Raw genomic sequence first — 21,264 nt, 5'->3', positions numbered from 1 at the left:
GTCTAATACTCAGAGTTAATTTTCCTCCGGTTAACAACTGATCCTTGAAGGAGACGTCTGCTGTGTTTCAGGGCAATAAATCAAACAATATCAGTCAAAACTCAACCCGGTTAAGTCCTGCTTTAGCTAAGCGCTAACGTTAGCTAGCTCTCCTGACGATGTCGACACAGATTTCTGCAGCGCCGCTATGACCGCCTCCTGGACGTGGTGTCTGTCCGCGGGGGTTAAACACCTTTCAGTGACCGAGTTACTTGAGGACTGGTTTCTGGTCGCCGGTTCGACTCCAGCATCGGGACTTTAGTTGCATGTCAGAAATATTGTGATATTGGATGTTCTCCGTATCTTCCAGCCCTCTGGAGCTCATTCCATCTCACATTTAGCTTTGCAGCGATCACCACAGTCCCGTGGCCGCTGTGCGTTTGGTTTGGTTGTGTGTCTTTGTGGAGGCCTGTCGCTCTGCTGATCTGCCGTATTGAATAACAGCACACTGTGTGAGTGCACACACACACACACACACACACACACACAGAACGCTACGGTTTTCAAGTCTTCGGTTACAAGTTTTTCCACATGTGAAAGCAAAAGCAGCGGCCACATCAAGTCTGTAATATTTGGTGGAAAACCCCTGTAATGTGTGTGTGTGTGTGTGTGTGTGTGTGTGTGTGTGTGTGTGTAACATGCCTTTGTGTCCTCTGATTGCAGGATCTGTCGGCAGGAACTTGGCCAACAAGCCCAACGTGTACGTATCCAGCAGCGCCGGAGCTCGCTGGAGAGAGGTCAGTACGAAACACGACACCGCCGACGAGACAAACGAAGCGCTCGTCTGTCGGAGAGAGTTCCCGACGCGTCGCCGGGAATTCCGTTCCAGCGCTCGTTTAAGGAGCGCAGGAATTATGGACCTCCGGTCCTTTAAACCGCAGCTCAGAGTGTAGCTCACTGTGTTTTACTGCAGGCGTCTCACAGCAGGAAGTCAGAGGAGTTTATTTTAGAATGCATCAATCAGGAGCAGCGGTGGAATATAACTAAAGTACATTCAGGCTGCTCGAGTACTGCACTCGGGGTGTAGTTTTATTTAACGTATACTTGCTTTACTTTATACTAGTAATACTGAGAAGGTGTTGTGATCAGATGTCTTTGTATCATCGGGTCAGAGTTTGTTTGGCTCCGACACTCCTGATTGATCATTGATGCTCCACATGATCAGATCCACATCTCTGTGTTACAAGAATCATTTCAACCGCCAGCAAACCATCAAAAACACTAAATCTTATCCTTTTACTTTGTATAGACGTCTATGGTGTTTTCTTCTTCATGAAAACACAATTCAAATGCTCAGGAAATGAAAGGTTGTGTGTTTTGTGTCCTCAGGCGCTGGCCGGCCCTCACTTCTACACCTGGGGGGACCACGGTGGGATCCTGATGGCCATCGCTCAAGGAGGATCCACCAAACAAGTGAAGTGAGTCCAAGCGAAGGTTAATAAATAATATGTCATCATTCATAGAAAGACACAACCCCCCCCCCCCCCTCATTTAAAGGTCTATTATAACACCTGTATGCCAACAGCAACGATTCATATTCATGTGATGATATAATTAAATATATTCTATAAATATAACGTGAAAACAGTTCCTCTTGTTAATCAGTAACTTGTTCTATACGGCCGGGTTAAATCTCCCAATCAACAAAGCCAGACGTGCTGCCTTATTACCCTGTATTCATGTTTAATGTCTGCTTTAATCAGAGAGTGCGTGAGGAGGCTGCAGATGAAAGGAAATGATGGACAATAAACAGCTGGGAAATCACCCTGACCCCCAAAAAAAACATGTTTCTGGAAACAATCGCCAAAACGTCACCATTTATCTGTTTATCTGTTTATCTGTTTATCTGTTTATCTGTTTATCTGTTTATCTGTTTATCTGAGCCAAAAGCTGTAAAAACGGTCATTATCGTCAGATTTTCATTTTTCCAACGGTCCTTGAACACATCACGTGTGACTAAGGCTTTCAAAACCGAAACGAAGCATCAAAAACACACACGGAGAGGAGGAGAGGAGGAGAGGAGAGGAGAGGAGGGGAGAGGAGAGGAGAGGAGAGGAGAGGAGAGGAGGAGGAGAGGCTGAAACATGAGAATAGTTTAATGAAGTTAGTTATTAGTTATTTATAACACGTAAAGCCTCCATTGTGTTCCAGTGTTGGTAACACTTGTGGACACTTGGTAACATGTTGGATTTATAGATTCTATTGTGTTTCTTTATTTTGAATGATTGACGTCATGATAACTGTTGTTCTGCACTAAAGACGTGTTCTAGTTCTCTTCTTCTAGTCGTGATGGTTCAGTTTCAGGACTTTTATTTTGAAGAGAAGAATGTGACGGGAGTGAAGAAAGCCCCACGAGGTTCAGAGGGTTCATGAATTCATTGTCCTCCGTCAGGTTCAGCACCAACGAGGGAGAGACGTGGTTCGACTTCCAGTTCTCGGACCGGGCGGTGTACGTGTACCAGCTGCTCACCGAGCCCGGGGAGAAGAGCACCATCTTCACCATCTTCGGCTCCTACGCAGACCAGCGGCACGGCTGGCTCATCCTGCAGGTCAACACCTCCGACGTCCTGGGTAGGTAGGAGAGAGGAGAGAGGAGAGAGGAGAGAGGAGAGAGGAGAGAGGAGAGAGGATGGCAGTAGCTCTTGAGTTCCACGTCACAGTCTCGTATCTACAGTTGTTCTTCTTCTCTATTATTCTCCAGGTGTTCCGTGTTCCGACGCCGACTACAAGCGCTGGTCTCCGTCAGACGAGCACGGGAACGAGTGTCTGCTGGGCCGAGAGGTGACGTTCAAGAGACGAGCGCCTCACGCCACGTGCTTCAACGGGGAGGACTTCGACCGGCCCGTCGCCGTCGCCAACTGCTCCTGCACGCGGCAAGACTACGAGTGGTGAGAGGAGGCGCAGGGCGACGGAGGGCCGATGGTCGCCGGTGTTCGTTGTTCAAGTCTCGGCCCCGTTACAAAGAAATTTTACGTGTTTCCTCGTGTATTCCTGTTCCTTTTATCATCCCTCAAACGTCTCCAACAGAGCTGATTTATTTTAAACACGAAACCAATGTTTAGACCAAACATTTAGTCCAAACCAACAACCGTCTCATGTTCACTCAGACGTCTGTTTACAAGCAGGCGGCGACCTCCGGTTCTGAGAAATGAAGTTGATTTATTACCTCAGTAAACATTGTAAACATGAGTTTATGGTCTCAATCTCTAGTTTCAAGTCTTCTTCAATACAGCATGATGTTCATTTAGTAAATGATGGTCCATTTAGAGTCAAACAGACCATAAAGCAGGGGATGCTTTAGAATGAATCACATTAATCACAGGACTTTGTTTCCTCTTCCTCCTCCTCCTCTTCCTCCTCCTCCTCCTGCTCCTCCTCCTCTCAGTGACTACGGCTTCAAGCCGAGTGAGGACTTGTCGCTGCAGGTCTGCGTTCCCGACCCCGAGTTCTCCGGAGACCTGTACGCTCCTCCGGTTCCGTGTCCGGTCGGCACAACGTACCGACGCAGCAAAGGGTGAGCAGAGCGGAGCAGAGTCTCCGTGTTCACGCACAGATACTCGACTCCTCACACGGCACCGCGACAAAACCTCTAAACCGCCTCATGGACGTCTTTCTTTAACTGAAGTGTAGTTCTGGTGCTTTAACCCCAAACACAGCGCTGGTATTTAAGGTGCTGCTGATTGTTTGAGTGCGTTTGAAGACATCCTGGCTCACTGCGTGAATACCGGCGTGAGCTTTATGTGCATTTAATATATTTAAACTCCTATAAATGATGGAATACGGTTCTAGAGGCTTTTCTTTTCTGTGTTTTTTTGTTCTATTTAGAAGTTGTTTCACTTTATTGACTAACTAACGAACTAAACTGCTGAACCGACAGAAATGAAGGGAGGAAAAGGAGGAGGTGTGTTTTTATTATCTGCTGCTTGTTTTATTATTATAATTATTATTATTATATGGTGCTTGTGACACAATAATAATTAGCATCCAATGTTTTATTATTTTTATTCATTTTTCATTACCTGAGAATTTCCCCCAGAATGCAAAGCAGCCTTTTGTCCTCTTGGGTTTATTGCTGCTGTTGGAGGAAAGTTATGTGTTTGGTGAGATCGCCCCCTGGTGTTGAGTGAAGGGAAGACACGTCCGGTGTGTGTGTGTGTGTGTGTGTGTGTGTGTGTTGCTGCAGCTACAGGAGGGTTCCAGGAGACAGCTGCCGAGGAGGAGACGTGGAGTCCAGGCTGGATGGAGAGATGCTGCCGTGTCCCGTCGGAGGTAAAGCTGCTCGTTTCATAGCGTCATGCGGTCGCTTCCTTCACTGTCAGAAAACATCTTTTAGTCTCTTTGTGGCGTTCTCTTGACTCCTGTTCTCCAGAAGCTAAGAACCGTGTGTCTTATTAAACGCTCACCTCTGATAGTGAGATGTTTGGGGGGATGGAGATGGAGCGACCGTCATAAATAAAACCCAGCACGTGTTCTTGGAACTATGTGCCAAAACGTCACCGTTTACCGCAGCCAGAAGCTGTGAACGCCGTCATTACCGTCAGGTTTTCATCTTTGAATCACTACCGTGTGATGCTGAAGTGTCTCCTCGTGTCTCCTCTGCTGCGTCCAGAGAGCAACGAGTTCATCCTGTACGCCGTGAGGAACTCCATCCACCGCTACGACTTGGCCACCGGCACCGACCAGGCGCTGCCTCTGGCCGGCCTCCGGGAGGCCGTGGCTCTGGACTTCGACTACGACAGGAACTGCCTGTACTGGGCCGACATCTCGCTGGACACCATACAGGTTAGTGGGGGGGGGGGGGGGGGGGGGGATTCAAGAGGAGGGGAGGGGGGGGAAAGAGCATCGTTGCTTTAAACAATTGCTCCGTTTATCACAGCCAGGAGCTGTAAAAAACGTCTTAATCGTCCGACGGTCCTCGAACACATCGTGTGCAATGAACTCTCACTTCAATTCTCTCTCTCTCTCTCTCTCTCTCTCTCTCTGTGTCTCTGTCTCTCTCTCTCTCTCCTCTCTGTCTTTCCCTCTCTCTCTCTCTCTCCCCCTCCCTCCCTCCCTCCTGCAGCGTCTGTGTCTGAACGGCAGCACGGGTCAGGAGGTCGTTGTGAGGAAGGATCTGCAGAACGTGGAGGCTCTGACCTTTGACCCCATCAGCCGGCTGCTCTACTGGGTCGACGCCGGAGCGCAGAAGATCGAGGTGCAGAGAGCGTCGGGATGTGGTTCTTATGAAACATATAATTCACACATTTCAGATGTTGAAATGGTAAAACAGCTTTCATGGTATGAGAGGCTGTGCTCACATCTGTCTTTTTAAATGAGACTTTTATGAGCAGATGCTCCAGATGTGTCCTCACTTCTATATTTCGTGGTCAAAGGACCAACTGAGGATTGACACATTTCAATTAAAAGAACCTTCACAATAAAAGTCCCTGCGTTCTTCGTGCTGCCTCGTCTTCCTCGCTGCTCTTTTATTTCACTTGTTTTATTGAAGGGAAGTTGCTCATAAAGTCACACAGTTCCCTGGAAGAATCAGTAAATGTTCTCCAGCAGGAGAAGAACGTTGAACCGCGTCCAAAGTTAATATCTCGTCTTCTGCTTCCAGCCGGACGCGGTTTGTTAATAATGTGCGTGTTCTTCATACCTGAAGAAGAATGAGTGAGTCGATATTCAGTGTGTAACGTCCACCGTCTCTGTCTGAAGGTGTCGAACGCCGACGGAGACCTTCGTCACACTCTGCTCAACTCATCCATCCTGGAACATCCGAGAGCTCTGGTTCTTCTGCCTGGAGAGAGGTAACTAATTTACATACTCATGTGGTCGTATTGAGGGCTTCAACCAGTAGAAGCGCTGGATGAAGCCAAACCTCAGAGGAAGAGGAGACCGAACCAAACTTTAATGGAGATGTGGTGAGGAGAGGAAGGGAGAAAGGGAGGAGGAGGATCAGCTGGTTCTGCTTCTGCTTTTCTTTGAGACGAGTTCCCACTCTGTGGTTTTCATGTTACCTTCTTCACAAGAGCCTCTTCCTCTTTTTGGTTTGGTCAGAATAAGACACTGTTGTCACGCTTCCTCTTCCTCTTCGTCTCATGTCTGGTTTCTCTTGTTGGAGGCGATGAGGACGTTTCTGTAGCCGGTCGCTCTGTTTCTGTGAGGAAACAAGAGTTTCATTATCTGACATCAGACAGCCTTTTATATCATATTGGATCGATCTCCATGATGATATATTTACATAAATGTAAATTTCTATTTTGTGCAGCTCCGTAAAATGTAGACGTTTCTCTTGTAATGTAGACATACTGTACGGTTATAGATTATTAATGTGCATAAAGACAATTGTTCTTTGATTACCAGCAGAACTGTTGGAGGTCTCTGTGTGAATGTTCCCGCTGTTAGAATGCGTCGATATTTAAAGTACAACATTTATTTATATCATTTTACAACGTGAGGGTTTTATAATGAAAGTACAGTAACTTTATCCAATGTTCAGGACATTTATGTAAATGAGTGCATATTTAGTAAGAGCATACCTCATTTGCATATTTAAACATAAGTTAAACATAAAGAATAATTGTCTTAATGTCAGTAATTAACTGGGGATGTTAAGAACAGTTTTAAAATCTGCAGTCACTCTAAAGATGAATGACTTTTAACTGAAGAACCTTTTTTTAAATGTACATTTTATAGAAATGATCTCTGAGGTAAAGGTTTGTGTAGATGAGTGTTTTATAAAATATGTAATAATTACCAGTGAAAAAGTAAAAATGTAGCAAAAAAACATTTTTTCAAAATTCAAAATTTCGAAAAAATTCAAAATTTCTTTTCTTCTTTTATTTTTTATCAATTTATAAGTTTATAAGTTCTTACACTTCATTTATAATTGACATCTTTTACCACAAGACCTAGTGTTTGTGCCTCAACAAAACCTTTTGGTCACTGAGGTGAGTGACCAGCAGTCACTCACCTCAAGTATTCACTTTGAAACGTTTCACAAGTAAGAGTACAAATAAAAGTACTCATTGTTATGAATAACAGGGGTCCTTAAGTCTGAGACCCTCTGACCTATATATTCATTTTACTGCTGTTAGTATAGTTTACTGGAACATTAAACTTGTGTTCTCCGTCCCCACAGTCTGATGTTCTGGACGGACTGGGGGGATCGGGCGGCCGGCGTGTACCGGAGCTACATGGACGGGACCAACGTGTCCTGCGTGGTGTCGGAGGGCGTCCGCTGGCCCAACGGCATCACGGCCGACGACCGCTGGCTGTACTGGACCGAGGCCTACAGCGACCGCATCGAGAGGGCCGACTTCACCGGGGGCATGAGGAGCGTCCTCATGGAGGGGCTGCCCCACCCCTACGCCATCGCGGTCTTCAAGGTTAGACCCTAACACACCACCACCCGTCCTCAAACTCCTCTCCGGTCCCGGGTTCCATCTTAAAACTCTTGTTTTCATCCGTCGATGCAGAACGATTTGTACTGGGACGACTGGTCCAGAATGGGGATCTTCAAAGCCCCTAAAGCCGGTTCTCAGAGCAACGAGCTGATCGTCGGCAGACTCACCGGAGTCATGGACCTCAAGATCTTCTACAAGGGGAAGAACCGAGGTGAGCAGCAGACGGAGGGGAGGCCAGAGAGTCAAAGCTCAGCAGAGATGAGTCAGGACATCTCGTTAGTAAAGGATCAGCCTTTAGGTTTCAGCTTCACACACACGTTTCAAATAAAACCGTCTCAATGAAACGGATTAGAAAGAGCTAATAATTGTCTTAATGTCATGAATCAACTGGGCAAGTTTCAAAACACAGTTGTCTGCCGCAAAAAAAACATTTTAGCAAAAGAAAGAAATTGCAAAAAAGAAGTTTTATCTTCAAGTTTGATGGCTGAATAGAAACACTCCTACATGAAGGTACAGCTGCTCTGAGATCAGATCCTGTATCGTGTGTTGTGAGCTGATCTCTGTGGTTCCTTCAGGACACAACGCCTGCGCCGACCAGCCGTGCAGCCTGCTGTGTCTGCCTCAGCCGGGCCACCGGCACACCTGCGTCTGTCCCGACGGAGCCCCGACCGTCGCCATGCCCAACGGAGAGCTGCAGTGCCAATGTCCCACCGGCTACCTGCTGCACAACAACACCTGTGTGAAGACCGGTGAGACTGACACACACACACACACACACACACACACACACACACACACACACACACACACACACACACACACACACACACACACACACACACACACACGGTATTAGATTTTACTGCACACGTAAATAACAAAGCAGCACTCAGGACACCATCGATATCATGTGAAACGAACATAATTCCGATATCCTTACTGTAAGATGAACTTTTCTGTCCAGTTTCGGGGTCTGTGTGGTTAATTAGTGGTCACATGTGACCCTTCTTCTTCTCTTTCCTCCAATCAGAGCACAGCTGTCTGCCCAACCAGTACCGCTGCTCCAACGGCCGCTGCATCAGCAGCATCTGGAAGTGTGACAGCGACAACGACTGCGGAGACATGAGCGACGAACAGGAGTGTCGTAAGTATTCGGTCGCGTCGCTCTTTCTCATTATGCAAAATAGATAAATGCAAAATACAGTCTCCACGTAGAGGAATAAACATGTTTATGTGTCCCGCTTGCAGCCACCACGACCTGCGACCCGTCCAACCAGTTCCGCTGCATGGCCTCAGGCTCCTGCATCCCGCTGGCCTTCAAGTGTGACCACGAGGACGACTGTGGAGACAACAGTGATGAGGAGCACTGTGGTGAGACGTTTTTATATATATATATATATATATATATATATATATATATATATATATATATATACCAAAAATGTGTATAATCCAGACACCACGATGTAAATGCATTGTGTTTTCTCAGAGTCTCACCAGTGTGGCCCTGGAGAGTTCACGTGTGCTCGAGGAGTTTGTATCCGCGAGGCGTGGCGCTGTGACGGAGACAATGACTGCAGAGACTGGTCGGATGAGGCCAACTGCACAGGTGAGGAACGAACTATGTGACTAGTTATGTTGCAATGGTGAAGATGTATATTTGCAGTTTGAAGGGCTTTTTTTAAAAATAGTTTCGTACCAGCTTCTCCTTTAATCTCTCTCCCCGTTTGTCCCTAGTGGGCCACCATACGTGTGAGGCCAGTAGCTTCCAGTGTCACACGGGTCACTGCATCCCGCAGCGCTGGATGTGTGACGGTGACGACGACTGTCAGGACGACTCGGATGAAGACCCTCAGTACTGTGGTGAGTTCCAGCGTTACAATACATCAGTGTGTCTCTGTAGAGCTCATCATGTTATTTTAGAATTAAAACCTCAAAAAGCCAAAAGCTTCATGTGTTAAAGCTGCATTCTCTCTAGTGTCCACCAGGGGGCGACTCCTCTGGTTGTATAGAAGTCTATGAGAAAATGACTCTACTTCTCTCTTGATTTATTACCTCAGTAAACATTGTAAACATGAGTTTATGGTCTCAATCTCTAGTTTCAAGTCTTCTTCAATACAGCATGATGTTCATTTAGTAAATGATGGTCCATTTAGAGTCAAACAGACCATAAAGCAGGGGATGCTTTAGGGGCGGGGCTACACGGTGATTGACAGGTCTCTACCAGAGACGTATACGGCGTCTCTACGTCACTCCTCCTCAGTCCAGATGTGGTCACTTCCTGTTCACCGGTTGCAAAAAAAAACCTAGATTGCGACCAAAAAACGATACTTACTCGAACCACAGAAATATGAAGCCACAGGTTGGACTGACTGTATTATGGGTTGTTCTCTGTTACGGTTCTCTGTAACGGTTCTCCGTTGTGGTATCTTGTTGACGTTCTGCGTGCTTCCAGAGGGAACTCGGTGTAACGGCTTCCTCTGCTCCAACCACACCTGCCTCCCGGCCACCGCTCACTGCAACGGCATCCAGGAGTGTCCAGATGGCGCCGATGAGCACAACTGTGGTGAGCGATTCTATCCGTTTAGAACTGTTTCCCTCTTTCTATTTTCATTTTAAACGACAAAACAGAATAAAATCAGGAAATGTAGAATGTTTATCCGACACTGAAATGCTCGTGATGTCAGTGTCGTGGAGGGAAAAGTCATTTTGCTCGTTGGTTTTGTGTGTTCGGCCCACAGACCCGCTGTGCACTCGCTACATGGAGTTTGTGTGTAAGAACCGAGCCCAGTGTCTGTTCCAGTCGCTGGTCTGTGACGGAATCAAACACTGTGAGGACGGGTCTGACGAGGACGCCGACTACGCCGGATGTGGTGAGTTTCTTTTCCTTTAAATCTCGGCTCGTAACACTTTACAACGCTGAGAAAACTACAGAAAGAAGGCGGAGCACAAGGCATGTACACGGTGCATATTGTGCTATTTTTAAAGAAACATTGTCAATTTTAGTAATTCTGTTTCATAAATATTCATTTTATTTTCTGTGTGTGTGTGTGTGTGTGTGTGTGTGTGTGTGTGTGTGTGTGTGTGTGTGTGTGTGTGTGTGTGTGTGTGTGTCTGTGTGTGTGTCTGTGTGTGTGTCTGTGTGTCTGTGTGTGTGTGTGTGTGTGTGTGTGTCTGTCAGCCACGCCGTCTGAGTTCGGTAAAGTGTGTGACGCCTACACCTTCCAGTGCGCTAACGGAGTGTGTGTGAGCCTGGAGTGGAAGTGTGACGGCATGGACGACTGTGGGGATTATTCTGATGAAGCCAACTGTGGTGAGGAGGAAACACACACACACACACTGTTTGCACACGCTGAATAAAACACAGACGCGTGTATTTGATTCTCGTCCTGTGCGCTGCAGCGGCTCCCACCGAGGTGCCCGGCTGCTCGCGGTATTTCCAGTACGAGTGCAGGAACGGACGCTGTATCCCGACGTGGTGGAAGTGTGACGGAGAGAACGACTGTGGGGACTGGTCCGACGAGGCTCAGTGTACAGGTACGCTCACTGCACCTGTACTGTCCTGCTGCGTGTTAGTGTAGGGGACACATCAAACCTGGTGATGTGAACACCGTGGGCTCCATCACATGCTGTCGCCCCCCCGCTCTGTCGAGGGAACCGGAGCCCCAAAGAGCAAAATATGAATTATATTAGTATTCACTCATAAAATAACACAGAAAGAACATGAAGGAAAACATGTTTATGTATCTTTCAGGACCTTTTCTCGCTCGGAGGCCATCTTTACCATAATAACACTACTATAGGAGCATCCAAATTCAGACTTTATAATCTCTGAGAATATCAAGTTTATTTTCTCTCATAAATTTACAATTTTAATTTAATAAATTCCAATTTCTTTTCTATGAATATACCGACTCCTTAATAATTTTAGTAATTTTAGTATATTTGTTTATTTATTACCTTCAATGGCACTAATACGCCGTCATATCTTTCCACTCAATTTAGTTTAAAACATTTGTTCATAGTTTATTTATTAGTTTATACTTTATTAGGGGAAAGTTTACTAAACAAACCAAATTCTAACCTAATAATAAATCAATAACTGTGAATTACACATTTCTAAAAATGTGTACTGTTTGAAGAATATCCTACATATTTATGTGTTTAATGGATCTTTTTGTGCATCTCTCAGGATGCTCGTCTCTCCATAGTTTACCATCTTCATCTGTTTTCTGGAGTTTCCCTCCTCAGTGCTTGACCTTTGACCCTCCACCCTGTTCAGGTGGAGTCACTCCTCACGCTGTGACCCCCGGCCCCTCCACCTGCGCCCCCAACCGCTTCCACTGCGGCTCCGGCGCTTGCATCATCAACACCTGGGTGTGCGACGGCTACGCCGACTGTCCCGACGGCAGCGATGAGCTGGGATGTCCCACAGGTACCCGCGCTGATCACCTGTGGAGGGTTTCCTTTAGGAGAAGAAGAAATCTCTATAAACCTCAATACAACATTTAAACGCTTAAAGAGGAAAGAACAAACAGAACAGGAATACAAATCTTGACTTAATATTTCTCTAACAGCAGCGAACGGCTCCGCCACGATGGCCCCGCCCCCCACTCAGGCCCCGCCCTCCCCTACGCGGTGCGTCCGGGGTCAGTTCCTGTGCCGCCGGCCCCCCCGCTGCATCCCCGACTGGCAGCGCTGCGACGGCCAGGCCCACTGCCAGGACGGCTCCGACGAAGCCCACTGCCGTGAGTCCCATCACACCATCACACACACACACACACACACACACACACACACACACACACACACACACACACACACACACACACACACACACACACAACATCACACACATCACTGCGTGCAGTCATGGTGTCAGTGGCTCATAATGAGATGCGGTGATGCTTCCTCTCCCCCTGCAGCCACTCGGGGGCCTCTGCTCTGCGTGAACGGGACTCTGTGCTCTGACGGTGAAGCCTGCGTGCTGGACGGCGAGCGCTGCGACGGCTTCCTGGACTGCTCGGACCACAGCGACGAGGACAACTGCACCCGTAGGTTCCCCGTGTTCAGCTCACGTAGGAGAGGACGGTCGAGGAGCGAAGCCTTTTATAAGATGCTCACTTATCCGGGCTGTAAATGCCAGTATCTCTACCTCAGTACTTTGAGGTACTTTAAGGGTTTTTAAGTGTGATTGTATGAGGTACTTCTACAGTCAGTGTACTTCTACTGTCGGTGGAGTTTGGAGAAACATATTTAGAATATTTTCACCACTTTTAACCACTTTTTTTCTGAAATAACTGAAGCCGTGATCTATGCTGTCTTTAAAGACACCAGACTGTATTGTGTGACTTTGGTGAATGTCTTCATAACACCAAAGACGCAGCAGCTGTGCTCTGAGAGGTTAAATCACTGATGTTAGTCTGGAGTCTTTAAGCAGCATTTAGCATCTTAAAATCAGTGCAATGCTGCCACTTGGTGGCTGTTGGTGTTTATTTCAGGCTGTGTGATGACCCCCCCCCCCCCCCCCTCTTTCTTTAGTGGACAGCCTGGCCTATAAAGTCCAGAACCTCCAGTGGACCCCTGACTTCTTGGGTGCCATCACTCTGACCTGGTCCCGCCCCAAAAACCTCCCTCTGGACTCCTGCTACTTCCTCATTTACTACAGGTGAGAAAAAAAAAGTAATATTACTTTTAAAAGAGTAAAAAGTTGCTATTGTTGTTATTGTTATTGTTATTGTTGTCCCAATCATGTGTGGTCGTGGTCTTCAGGCTGGTGGGCACCCAGCAGTGGACCATCATGGACACTCACAGCAACAAGACCAGCTACAAGCTGATGGTGCTGAAGCCGGACACCACCTACCACGTCAAGGTGCTCACGCAGTGCCTCAGCAGGCTGCACAAGACCAACGAGGTGATCACCGTCAGGACGCCGGAGGGACGTGAGTACCACACCATCCATCCCATAATATGCTCCTGCTGAGTACCACACCATCCATCCCATCATATGCTCCTGCTCCTGTTACAGTCATTTACAAACACGGCTTGTTTTTAGCTAAATCTGCTTTTATGTCTGGTACTTACCATGTTTGCTGTGCGCGTGTGTGTCTGTGTGTGTGTGTGTGTCTGTGCATGTGTGTGTGTGTGTGTGTGTGTGTGTCCTGCAGTGCCCGACCCCCCCAGGAACCTGCAGCTGTCCTGTGATAACGGTGAGGACGGGACGGTGGAGGTTTCCTGGAGCCCTCCAGACAAAGGACACGGCCTCATCAGAGAGTACATCGTGAGTCCTCTTCGTCCGATTCAAACCGATTCTCCACCTCGTCTTCAGTAATACTAAAGTGTGTGTGTGTGTGTGTGTGTGTGTGTGTGTGTGTGTGTGTGTGTGTGTGATGTCAGGTTGAGTACAGTGAGCGCTCAGGTCTGGACTGGATGTCTCAGCGATGCACCACCACCAGCAGCGCGGTGAAGGAGCTGCAGCCGGACGCTCTGTACCGGTTCAGGGTGAGAAACACGACCACACGGGGAACACGAAGGTTTACGAGATATTACTGTGTTTTAACGTTGGTTTGCTGTGGGGATGTCTCGTAGGTGGCGGCGGTGACCAGTCGAGGTGTCGGCAACTGGTCCGAGGTTAAATCCATCACCCCGAAGAAAGGTAGAGTGAGAGAGTCGCACCGCTGCCCCCTGCTAGTGTGAACGGGTGTTTCAGGTGTTGTAGCTGATGTGAATGCTGCAGACGGCATCCATGTCCTGTCCCGGTCCTGGTCCCTGTCCCGGTCTCTGCTGGACCTGGTGGACTTCATCCCAATCCCCTCATTCACAGACTTTAAAGTCCACGAGGGTTTAGTTCTGTCCCCCTTTCAAATCCTCCAGTGGTTGAATCTCTCCCTTGAGCCCTTTATGAACTCTTTCCATAAAAGTCCACACTTTTTCACAAGGGAATTACCCACAATTCATAGCAACGTCACAATAGACACGGGGGGGGGGGTTACATGTGGAAGCCGGAGACTCAATGAGGACGGCATGAGTTCAGCCTGGAACATTACATTTACTTAAAACACATTATTTATTCATCAAATATTTAATGTTGTTATTGAATCCGTTTTTTTTAAAAACAAGTCAATAGATTATTTGACAAACACCTCTCAGGACCTCAGTGAGTCCTGAGGGTTCAGGGTTTGAGGTCTTAAGGGGGACACTGGGACCACTTTTTATAGTTTGTCTCTCTGTGTGCTGCAGCTCTCCCTCCTCCCTCTGTGATCGCCGACAGCTTCACCGGCGACTCCATGAGCCTCTCGTTCAGCTTCAACTCTCCGTACGAGGTGAGAGGTTCTCCGCGTGAAATCAAACCTTCCGGTGAGTTCGTCCCGTCTGTGCTGCTGTAAACCGACGACGCTCCTCTCTGCTCCTCTCTGCTCCTCTCTGCTCCTCTCTGCTCCTCCTCAGGTGAAACAGTACGTCGTGATCCTGTCCTGGCAGTTCGACTCCCACGTCAAGGAGAGCAGGAACTACACGGTCACAGGGTCGATCCTCAAGGCGACCAACCTGACGGCGGGCACGGTGTACGAGGTGGCCGTGTGGGCTCACACCATCATCGGGGACAGTCCCACCGCGCTGTCCCACCATCGGACCGCCGGGGCCCAGCCGGAGCGGCCCTTCCTCAAGACCCGGGCCCTCAACCAGACGGCCGTGGACTGCAGCTGGACCGTCAACAACACCCTCGCTCAGGTACGCAGCGTTAAGCTAAAACTGCTCACAGCTCACAGCAGCAGCTTTATTCCAAGAGGTCTTCATGACATTAGGGATGCACAAATACATGCAGTTACAGCTCATTTATAACACAACAAACACATGACAAACAGTGCGTGTGTGTGTGTGTGTGTGTGTGTGGTGCAGCTGTACGGTGTGTTTTATGCCACCTCCTTCCTGGATCTGTACCGGAGCCCCCGTCAGGTCAGCACCACGTCTCTCAGCCTCACGGTCACCGTGGACAGTGACGAGCAGTATCTCTTCCTGGTGAGTCTCTTTCTCGACGTTCTTTACGAAAAACCGCTTCACTCCACTCGAATCCCCCCGACCGATAACACATGTGATCCGCCGTGACCGTGATCCTCTAGGTGCGAGCCGTCTCCCCGTTCCTGGGCCCCCCCTCTGAGTACGCCGTGGTGAAGATGATCCCCAACGAGAGGCTGCCGCCCAGGAACCTCCATCGCGTGAGGGTCGACAAGACGCAGGCCACGCTGAAGTGGCAGCCGCCCTACGACGCCCCCAACGCACCGCTGGTACGTACAGAACCGCCTCACGGGACCGCCGAGGTCCAGAGGTAAAGGTTCTGCTCACACCGTGATCAGAGAGAAGAGAACGTTGAAGAACTCTGGTCGTGTGTGACCAACAAGCAGAACATCTGTTTAACCATCAATGAAAGATAATAATATGAATAACTTTATTTATAGAGCTCCTTCAAAACCAGAGTTTACAAAGAGCTTCAACAGACAAAGCAGCAACAGAACGATCAACAGAGAGTCAAACAAATACAATGTATCAATAAAATATCAATAAATAAATGATAAAATAAAATAAATAAATGATAAAATTAAATAAATAAATAAAATAATAAAATAAATTAATAAAATAAAATAAAATAAAATTAGATGAAATTAATGACGAAATAAAATGAAATAATATAAAATAATAAAATTAATTAATTAAATTAAATTAATAAAATAAATTAAATAAAATTAAATAAATTAAATAAATAAGTTAAATAAAAAATTAAATTCGATGAAATAAATGATGAAATAATAAAATAAAATAATTTAATTAATAAATAAAATTAATAAAATAAATAAAATTAAATAAAATAAATAAATTAAATAAAAAATAAAATTAGATGAAATAAATAGATGAAATAAAATACAATAAAATGAAATAAAGTGACAACATCACATAAAAGCCAGTCAGTAAAAATAGGTTTTAAGAAGCGATTTAAAGAGATTACTGATTCTGACTTTGGGACCTGAGGATCTAAGGCTCATTGGGGGTCATTAGGGGTCATTGGGGGTCATTAGGGGTCATTGGGGGTCAACAGCTCCTCTCTCTGTTGGGGCCAAACCACGATGTGCTTTAAAAGCGATGAGATAATCACTGAGGTCATTGTTTACCTGAGAACGTGTTTTAAAGATCTTAGAACTTCTTGTGTTGCGGCTCAAGAACGAATATTTCTTTACAAACAAGAATAATAAAGAAATGTGGATTCTTGTCTTAATTGTCTTAATTTTTTATAATATAATCAAAAATAACTGATAAGAGTATCAATGAAACCCGAACGTCTCTAGCTGGTGAAACATGATGATGAGCATCAGGAGGTGTGACCGGAGGAGAAGAAACTAAATGAATTAGATATTAATACTTTACCCGACTCTCATCGTCTGCTCTGACTGACGGAGAGACGTCCTCTCGTGTGTTTCTGTCTCGCGTCTTCCTGCAGACGTACGCCATCCACGTGCGCGACGTGATCCGCAAAGAGGAGCGGGACTACAAGCTGACCACCAGGAACAACACGGTGGAGTACCAGCTGAAGGGCCTGGAGCCCGGGGGACGCTACAGTGTCTCCGTCCGCCTGCGCAACATGAGCAAGGAGGCCGGCTTCACCCTCAGCACAGGTACGACCTGTGTGTCCTCTCACTGCACACAGACGAGCCACATGCAGGAGGTTCACATGTGCACGTGACGGCTACATACGTGGTGTCAAACCTAAAGATATGTTATATATTAAAGGAGCAGCATTGTCCTTTTACAGGACTTACCTCTCCGGGCTTCAGTACCTACAGGATTATGGTTATTTATCTGTACGTCCAAACTGATAAGTTTCCAGCATGCTGAAGCATTACCTGTCCCCTTCCTACGAGCTCCACGTCTCGTCTTCACCTTCTCAAAGGAACATTATCTTCCTCTCCTGATGCAGTTCCTCTCCAGGCTCCAGAGGCCCTGAAGATTTTGACGGAGAACGACCACGTGTTCCTCTTGTGGAAGAGCCTGGCAGTCAGAGAGAAGGGCTTCAACGAGAGCAGGGTGAGACAGGGAAACATTTCTACGACCCTCTTTGCATAGAGGGTTGGGCCACTGCATCTACCTCTGTACCTTTTAAGGTGCAATACTGATACTTTGTACCTGCTGTTCACAGGGTTATGAGGTGCACGTGTACGACAGCGTGACCAACCAGACGTCCTACCTGGGAAACACCACGGAGACGTATTTCCGCATCAGCAGCCTGCTGCTGGGGCACAACTACACCTTCTCGGTGCAGGCGCGCTGCCTGCTCAACAGCCAGCTGTGTGGGGAGCCGGCGCTGCTGCTCTACAACCAGCTGACGGCAGGTAGTGGAACACACACACTCTCACACAGGGTTTAAAAAAGGACAAATTAGTGCCAATAGTCCAAACACATTCACCGTCCGTCCTCCAGGGGCCAGAGACGCGTCCCACAGCGACGAGGGCCACACGGGGGACGTGGCGGCGGTGGTGGTCCCGGTCCTCTTCCTGCTGCTGCTGGGGGTGTGCGGCGGCCTGGTGGCGCTCTACCTGCGACACCGCCGGCTGCAGAACAACTTCACCGCCTTCGCCAACTCCCATTACAACTCGCGCCTGGGCTCTGCCATTTTCTCCTCCGGGGACGAACTGGGTGAGACACTTTAAGATGCTTTTTTGGGGTTCAGAACCTGGCCGTAATAATAATGTACTTCAGTAGGTTGAGTAAGTTAGCCGTTAGCTGTTAGCCGTTAGCTCCATTAGTGATAACATTTCCTTCAATGTTCCTCTCAAGGTGATGATGATGAAGATGCTCCGATGATCAGCGGCTTCTCAGACGACGTTCCCATGGTCATCGCGTAGCGAGACGCCCCCCCCCCCCCTCCACTTCCTGTTTCTCTCTTCTGCCCCCCCCCCCCCCCCCCCCCTCCCCCTCCCCCTCCCCCTCCCCGAATCCCCATCATCGGGCGCGGTACGACGGAGCGAAGAAGAAACCGGCGGAAACTTCGCCACCCCCCCCACGATTAGCAGGAAACATGAAGAAGAAAATGAAAAAAGTGTCAAAAGAGAAAGAGATATTTTTCAAAAATACAATGCACTTTTTTGTGGATGCGCAATAACTTATTTTTTATAATATTAAATATATATATATATATACATATATATGTATATGTATATATATATATATATATATATATATACATATACATATATATATATACATATATATGTATATGTATATATATATGTGGGGTAAAAAAAAAAAAAAAAAAGGACTGCGAGGAAGAGGTGGACACTGAAGCAAACTGTGAAGGAGTTGATTAGTTTGTCGGGAAAAGAGAGACTCTGTGACGCAAACTCAGCATCCATCGGAGCGGTTCATTGCTCAAAGCCAAAATAAGCATCCAGAGACTGGAATATAGAATGCAAAAAAAACACACATATAGGGGAAAAAATATACAGATATATATCTATATATATATATATATATAGAGAGAGAGAGAGAGAGAGAGAGAGAGAGAGAGAGAGAGAGAGAAAAATGCTGTATACAATATGTACAAATAGACCAAACGGTGATGTGGATCGTGTTTCATCATTCACATAATCTAAATTGTCCATTTCAGCGATCGGGTGGACCAGTGGCACCATGTAGTGACCTCATAGATACACCTTTATTTTCCACCACCAGCACACTGTCGTATGTCCGTTATGTAGACGCAAACACACGGTACGAGAATATTCTCCCCTCATCCGATTTGTAAATATTGGCTTTTAATATGTCCTCTCCTTGTTATGCTGCACCATATCATTCTGTAAAATAATGTGTTTTGTTTTAAATAATCATTCAGGACCACAAATTAATGTCCCCAGCATTTTTGCCATAGCTGTAGTCGTAGAGGGAAGTGGGTTCTCAGGGAACTGTGCCGGAGTCGGACACCAGCGCAGCACCACCATCACCATCATTACCACCATGGCTTTAGGCGGCACTGTTGAGTCTGTACGGAGACCTTCAGCTGTGGCTGGAACGACCGGCGGATGCAGATTATTGTTCTGTGGTTATGAGGAAGAGTCTAGAAAAAAAACAGATTTAAAGGGATAATTCAAATAAAATCACAAAAGAAACTGTTTTAAATAACCCGTAGTAGTGTCTAGTGGGGCAGAAGTTTTTTTAAATGTGTCTTCATATTTCAACAGAGCCGTGTTTTTCCAGAAACTAGTAACTCTGTCAAATAGGTGGCCGGAGGCGTTGGTTGACTTACTGGGCTAGTTGGCCAGTTGTTGTTGCTGGGAAGCGAACTAAATGCTAGTTATCTGGTTGTTTGCTAGCACGATTCTGCGACAAGCAATAACCAAGTTAGCTGGTAATCAAGCTAGCAACAAACAAATAAATAAATACATTTTAAAAGTATAGCTAGCTGGTAGCATGCTAGTTATCTGGTTGTGTGCTAGCGCGAGTCGGCAACAAGCGCAGACCGAGTTAGCTAGTAATCAAGCTAGCAAGTAGCATGCTAGTTAGCTGGCTGTGTGCTAGCACAAGTCTGCGACGAGCAACCACCAAGTTAGATAGTAATCAAGCTAGCAACAAATACATTAATTGTAAAAGTATGCCAGCTAGCTAGTAGCATGCTAGTTAGCTTGGTGACTAAAGAGACAGAAAGCAAGCTTACATTTTTTTATTCTTTCGTTCATTCTTTATTCAAAAATTGTTTGATGATACAATAGTGCTAATCATTTTAATACAATTTTAATATTTTTTTTAGTATGTCAATAAACAAATTTTTTGTGTCAGAGTTCGTCAAAATGCTACGCAAACAGCTCAGTGCGGATTTCAGAGATAATAACAAATAACAATTATTTTAATTATCTAATCAGCTGTTGATTTTTATTTTTTTTTATTTACCGTTTTCTTTTCCTCAGCGCTCGGTAGCATCTCAAGTTGCTTGTTTTGTCCGACAACAATTCAAAACTTAAACATTTTCTATTCTATAAAAGCAGTAAATACTGTGAATGTTTTGGCGCTTTTGCTAATTTAATGACTTAAATGATTAATCATTCATTTATATAGTTTTCATTTGTATATATATATATTGTTTCAACGCGAGCAGATTTACTCTGAATTCAGAACTGTTTCACTGATTGTGGTGAATCCATTGATGATAATTGATTTCAAGACCCAAAATTAGCCGTTACAAACGTAGGTGTGACTGGGTCCTAACGGGGGACAACGTTTCTGGAAAAATATGTTTCTGTTGAGTTTTTTAAATGTTATAGTTTCGTGCTGCGAGCACACATTTAACTGGGCTGCACTGTATTTGTGTGGAGGGTTAAAGCCGGATCTTCAGACCTGTGCATGGGTCGACACTACTATGACGTCATTTGATTTGTCCCTTTAAGTTCCAGGAAGTAGTACCAGTTGTATATACAGAATCGAACCGTTGCACGCAAATGTCCCCCCCCCCCCCCAACCACCCCGACTCTGTACTGTAGTCCATTAACTGATATTTTGTGTTTTGCCTCTCGGCTTGAGCCATTTGAACTGATGGTGTTCTGCTTTCTATTTGTTCTTGTTTCGTTTGTATGAAATGTCTTCATGAATGTATTTTATATATCTGTACTTTTGAAGGTACTGTCCCAGCTCATAATGCTACTGTCACCACCTGTGAAGTTCATGCACACACTCGCTGGTTTCACCCTCGTTGCAGTGATCTCGTAACCGATTCCGTCGTGGAAAACACACCTTTTGTTGTTTCTCTGTAGAGTTATTACAACCCGAAGCCCAAACCCAGAGCAACAAACCTTTTTTTTGTTTT

General features: G+C 46.3%; 1 protein-coding gene across 1 annotated transcript in view; it reads left to right on the top strand.

Annotated features, from left to right (window-relative positions):
* Positions 1-21,264, top strand: part of sorl1 (sortilin-related receptor, L(DLR class) A repeats containing) — a gene marked incomplete at its 5' end in the record, with an annotated part of 53,356 nt that overhangs the window by 31,405 nt on the left and 687 nt on the right. Inside the window, 37 exons of the mRNA XM_079166543.1 lie at positions 703-776; positions 1,369-1,457; positions 2,432-2,610; positions 2,741-2,927; positions 3,425-3,553; positions 4,223-4,308; positions 4,649-4,821; positions 5,102-5,233; positions 5,737-5,828; positions 7,163-7,409; positions 7,500-7,638; positions 8,003-8,176; positions 8,458-8,571; positions 8,676-8,798; positions 8,917-9,036; positions 9,165-9,290; positions 9,883-9,993; positions 10,169-10,300; positions 10,609-10,740; positions 10,830-10,964; positions 11,710-11,862; positions 12,005-12,175; positions 12,353-12,481; positions 12,969-13,095; positions 13,200-13,369; positions 13,595-13,707; positions 13,824-13,928; positions 14,016-14,082; positions 14,667-14,749; positions 14,874-15,155; positions 15,324-15,443; positions 15,545-15,709; positions 16,915-17,089; positions 17,392-17,498; positions 17,611-17,803; positions 17,892-18,107; positions 18,249-21,264. The exon at positions 18,249-21,264 is cut by the window's right edge and continues 687 nt beyond it. Coding sequence (XP_079022669.1) covers positions 703-776; positions 1,369-1,457; positions 2,432-2,610; positions 2,741-2,927; positions 3,425-3,553; positions 4,223-4,308; positions 4,649-4,821; positions 5,102-5,233; positions 5,737-5,828; positions 7,163-7,409; positions 7,500-7,638; positions 8,003-8,176; positions 8,458-8,571; positions 8,676-8,798; positions 8,917-9,036; positions 9,165-9,290; positions 9,883-9,993; positions 10,169-10,300; positions 10,609-10,740; positions 10,830-10,964; positions 11,710-11,862; positions 12,005-12,175; positions 12,353-12,481; positions 12,969-13,095; positions 13,200-13,369; positions 13,595-13,707; positions 13,824-13,928; positions 14,016-14,082; positions 14,667-14,749; positions 14,874-15,155; positions 15,324-15,443; positions 15,545-15,709; positions 16,915-17,089; positions 17,392-17,498; positions 17,611-17,803; positions 17,892-18,107; positions 18,249-18,316 — 5,138 coding nt within the window. The 3' untranslated portion in view covers positions 18,317-21,264. The remainder of the gene's footprint in view (positions 1-702; positions 777-1,368; positions 1,458-2,431; positions 2,611-2,740; positions 2,928-3,424; positions 3,554-4,222; positions 4,309-4,648; positions 4,822-5,101; positions 5,234-5,736; positions 5,829-7,162; positions 7,410-7,499; positions 7,639-8,002; positions 8,177-8,457; positions 8,572-8,675; positions 8,799-8,916; positions 9,037-9,164; positions 9,291-9,882; positions 9,994-10,168; positions 10,301-10,608; positions 10,741-10,829; positions 10,965-11,709; positions 11,863-12,004; positions 12,176-12,352; positions 12,482-12,968; positions 13,096-13,199; positions 13,370-13,594; positions 13,708-13,823; positions 13,929-14,015; positions 14,083-14,666; positions 14,750-14,873; positions 15,156-15,323; positions 15,444-15,544; positions 15,710-16,914; positions 17,090-17,391; positions 17,499-17,610; positions 17,804-17,891; positions 18,108-18,248) is intronic.

The sequence above is a fragment of the Pholis gunnellus genome (genome assembly GCF_910591455.1).
Source record: "Pholis gunnellus genome assembly, chromosome: 9".
NCBI lineage: Eukaryota > Metazoa > Chordata > Actinopteri > Perciformes > Pholidae > Pholis > Pholis gunnellus.
This window is presented reverse-complemented; position numbering and strand designations above follow the sequence as displayed.